The sequence below is a fragment of the Triticum aestivum genome, chromosome 3A (assembly GCF_018294505.1).
Source record: "Triticum aestivum cultivar Chinese Spring chromosome 3A, IWGSC CS RefSeq v2.1, whole genome shotgun sequence".
NCBI lineage: Eukaryota > Viridiplantae > Streptophyta > Magnoliopsida > Poales > Poaceae > Triticum > Triticum aestivum.
Window position 1 is genome coordinate 100585359 of NC_057800.1, and position 4719 is coordinate 100590077.

General features: G+C 44.9%; 1 protein-coding gene across 1 annotated transcript; it reads left to right on the forward strand.

The window, feature by feature from the left end:
• The first annotated feature begins 270 nt into the window (after window positions 1–270).
• Window positions 271–3162, forward strand: LOC123060500 (protein gamma response 1). Its single transcript, XM_044483249.1, has 2 exons — window positions 271–1537; window positions 2063–3162. The coding sequence occupies exons 1-2, from the start codon at window positions 442–444 to the stop codon at window positions 2794–2796; spliced, it is 1830 nt and encodes a 609-aa protein (XP_044339184.1). The 5' UTR covers window positions 271–441; the 3' UTR covers window positions 2797–3162.
• Window positions 3163–4719: the final 1557 nt, after the last annotated feature.

Sequence of the window (4719 nt, forward strand, 5' to 3'; positions counted from 1 at the left end):
ACTCAAGCTAAATCATGAATGCTTAGAATTATTAAATTTGGTAAACATTGTGTCAATCAAAATAAATTTCTCCAATAATTTGCGTTGGCCCTCTCCAAATAGCCCACGCCCACCTCTATACTGTACTACCAGAAAAAAAGACCACCAAAGTGCCATAAACCAAAATACATCTCCGGTCACTTTCCAAAATTCGAGGCAAAGCGCCGGAAACAATAGTTTTGAAAAAGCGCGCTCTAAAATTTCGAGATCCCCCAAATCCATCCCCTCCCCTCCCCTCCCCTCCCCACCACGCCACCAACCCTAACCCCAGTCCGCTCTCCCCGCCGCCCTTCTTTACGGCGGCGCCCCCCTCCGTCGCCTTGGCCCTCCGCCGCACTCCTAGTTTCCACGAATTCGGGCGCCCACCCGGCGCACCATCTAGATCCGCCCCTGGTCGCCGAAATGGAGGGCAAGGCGGTGGGCTTCTCGGCCGCCGACTGCGGCGCCGACGCGGCGGCGGACGATTTCAAGTACATCACCGGGATGAGCACCATCCTGGTGGCCACCATCCAGGAGGTGAAGGACCGGGTCTCCCAGATGGAGTTCATCTTCTGCAGCCAGATCTTCCCGCACTTCCAGGCCAAGTCCAAGCTCCTCCACGCGCGGCTGGCCGATTCCACCGCCACGAGGGAGGCCGAGGATGAGTGGCGGCAGAGGGAGGCCGGCCTGCTGAGCCAGCTAGAGGAGCTCAACCGCGGGAAGCGGCGCGCGGAGGATAGGCTGCTGCAGCTGGAGAGCTCTCTCGAGGAGATGCGAGGGATGCTCGTGAACGCCGACCGGTTGGCTGCGGAGCACGATGCCGAGAAGAAGCATCTTCTGGGGAGATTGGAGGAGGAAATGAAGAAAGATGAGGTGATCTGCCGGCTCGAAAGGGAGATCGGGGAGAAGGATGCTGAGATGTCAAGGGTGAGGGGGAGATTGGAGGAGGAAATGAAGAAGGACGAGGTGATTCGTCGGCTCCAAAGGGAGATTGGGGAGAAGGATTCTGAGATATCAAGGGTGAGGGGGAGATTGGAGGAGGAAATGAAGAAAGACGAGGTGATCCGCTGTCTCGAAAGGGAGATTGAGGAGAAGGCTGCTGAGATATCTAGGGAGAGGGGGAGATTGGAGGAGGAAATGGAGAAAGACGAGGTGATTCGTCGGCTCGAAAGAGAGATTGGGGAGAAGTCTGCTGAGATTTCAAGGGAGAGGGAGGCCCATCAGCGGCTGAGACAGCAGCTGGAGTTGAAGGATAAGGATCTTCTTCTTGAGCAGAATAAATTCAATCACGCGACGACACAATACAAGCATCTCAAGTCTGAGCACAACTATCTTCTTGGAAAGATTGCGGAGATGGAAGGCTCCAAGATTGACCAGAATGAAGGCTCCAAGATTGACCAGAATGAAGGCTCCAAGATTGACCAGAATGAAGGCTCCAGGATTGACCTGAATGAAGGCTCCAAGTCCCCTGTGAACCGGAAGGCCTCTGGAAGTCCTCCAAGTAAGAGAAAGCTAAAAGGTACTGCCCCATAACTTCTCAAATTCTTAGAGCTACTTAAGTTTTCCTAACACAGTATTGTTCCTGTATTACTGCTAGACTTTAAGAACAATATAAGGATCCATATCTTTTGTGCAAACATGATCAATGATGCATTATATTCTGATGAATGTCAATTTGCCAGTATCTCTTTTCTGTCAATCCTACCACATAACATTGACGTGTCTTAAAATATGTATAGGAGTTACTGATTGGATATCTATGTTTACAACTCACTTGTTTGATTTCCAGACTCCTAGAGCTACTTGAGTTTTCTTATCCAGTATCACACTTTTGTTTCCAAATTGCCGCTCTAATTTAAGAATCTTATACAAGGATCTGTACTTTTTGTGCAAATATGATCAATGGTGCATTATATCCTGATAAATGTCAGTTTTCTAGTATCTCTTTTCTGTCAATCCTATCACCTGACATGCATATGTCTTAAATATTTAGGAGTTTACTGATTCGGTATCTTTATTAACATCTCAGTTGTTTGATTTTCAGATTTCCAGGACACGAAAAATGAGAGCATTCAGGTAGTTTCTAAGACTGAAGACCAAAAGAATTCTCCTAGTTCACGTGCGAAGGCCCAAAATGCTACCTCTGCCAGGAGCGTGTTAAGTAACTCGCGCCTTTGTTTACCACCTCATGCAACTAACCCTCCGCACAAGAGTGGTGCTAGCACTTCAAAGACAGAGGCATCATCTAGTTTCACCCGCCCAAGTCTACACTGGAGGGAAACTCGTGTGCGTAAGGAACCAGGTGTTGTTGATCCACATGATGATTTTCTTGATACTCCTCTGGAGGCTGTAAAAAATACGATCAGGAACCCTACAACTAGAGAAGAAGCACTAGCTCTTGCTGCCCCTCCTCCCCAAGATATGGACTTCAATAACTCAGATGATGAGACTCAAGACATCAATATTGTCGCTCAGGGCCTCAACAACATACCAGTTCCGAAGCAGCGAAGCTCAATTTCAATCCATCCACCGAATAAAGATTTCAAATATACAGAACCTGTAAGAAAGAAAGCTGATCGGGCGAATCTGAAAGGTGTTGAATGCAAGCAGTGCAAGAAGTTCTATGACGCTGTGCTTCCTGATGGCCGTGTAAATGGTGATGGTGCTACAAGTATGAGGTGCGAGCATCATGATGGTGTGTCTAGACACAGATACAGGTATGCCCCTCCATTGACACCTGAAGGGTTTTGGAACATTGGATTTGAATCAGAGATGTAGCACATGAAGCAGGAGCCAAACTTCTTTGGTGTACAGTGTATTGTCACAGCATAGATCCTCGGTTACCCCTGTATTCTGTTAATGGCGCAGAAAATTCATGTTGGGGGCATACCCATCATCATTAAGGTTGGTGATCATTACAGTGTCAGTTTGTGGAGGATAGATAATAAAGTCAGTTTGTTCAGTTCTATGTAAATTCAGAAAAGTTGAACAGTTGCTTGTTTGCTTATTTACACTCAAAGAAGCAGCTTTCTTGCCCTTAACGATGTATGTAATATTCAGTGGTGAATCAACTTTTTTGCCCCTGAGAAACAATTCAAAATAACATGGAAGGAAGCTACTGAACCTTTTACAGTTGTACTTAAATTCATGGCCTGTTGCTTCCGCTGTTTCCGGTTACTTCAGTATATGCATTACAATTTACAATATATGACATAACAACAGATTGGCATTTATCTGCTGCTTACATTATAACATGTAGCAAACTCAGGATCTACTTACATGTTATTGGATCAGAGAGTTTGTGTTTGGAGTTTTATGGAGTAGGTGAATTTGTGAAACATATTTTGATTTTACAATGTTACTACTATCAGCGCTTGTTTTCAGTTTATCTGTAGCCATCTTGTGTAAAGTCCACTGAAGAATTGACCATTTTGGGGTGGATTTGCTTCAGATTTGGCTCTGCCCTTTCCAGCTTGTCCATTGATCCTGCGACTCAGTTCCAATTCAGGACAGTTTTAACTCGGGTGGTTGCATACTTGCATCGTGTGGCATATCATGTAACCATGTAATGAAAGAGTCTTCTGGTCCCTCAATTTCCGAGTGCTTCATCGACATTTCTTTCTTATCCACGCACTCATCTTAGATATTTTCTCAGCTTTTTCCTATTTTGTTGTCTTGATTGCTGGTAACTGCTAAGTAGAAATGGCCTGCTCTTGATGCATCTCTTCTTCTGCTATTGGTGTTGTTGTTTCTTACTTGTGTCTTTGCAGAAGAAAACCATAGGTACCAGGATGTTCCTTCTTTTCCCACTCTCATCTCCAAACTATACACCAAACTGGCACCGATAGGAGGCAGAGCATTGCAAATTTAGAGCGTTTGTCTTAACTTGTTCTGAACACTGGTTGTTTTGCCCTGTTTAAAGGATGGCAATCGACAGAGTCACAAAATCACGAGAACCTTCATCAAATAATAGTGCTCATCTTGGGAGTCTGGATCAGACAGTTTGTGTTTGGAGTTTTACAGAGTAGGCGAATATGTGAAACATGTTCTGGTTTTACAATGTGACTACTATTAGCGTTTGTTTTCAGTTTACCTCCAGCCAATCTTGTGTCAAATCCATGAAGAGCCGACCATTTTGTGGTCGATGCGCTTCCGATTTTGCTCTTCCATTTCCAGTCTGTTCGTTTGATCCTGAGATTCAGTTCCAGTTCAGGACATCTTTATCTCAGGACAGTTTTATATTCTTGATTGCTAGTATGCTCTCAATCCTGTATCTCTTCTTTTGTTATTGGTGGTGTTGTATTGCACCAAACTGTCATGGATAAGATGCAGTGCATGGCAAATGCCAGAGTCAACATACCTGAGAGCTCGTCTGAACTTGTTCTGAACACTGGTAGTTCTGCCCTGTTTGAAGGATGACAATCGACAGAGGTACAAAACCACGAGACCCTTGTTCATCAGACTGTGATAGTCACACAGCCTTAAGATCACAGTGTACATCCGATGATTCAAGAGTACTCCCTCCGTCCCAAAATTCTTGTCTTAGATTTGTCTAGATACGGATATATGAGGGAGTAGTATTGTAATTACTAAAACCCGAAAGGAATATGCTGGATGACTAGGAATATTCTCCTATGTAATTACCATAATACCAGTAGGGTTAGAGGAAAAGCAACACTAGTAAAATGCCAATGACATTCA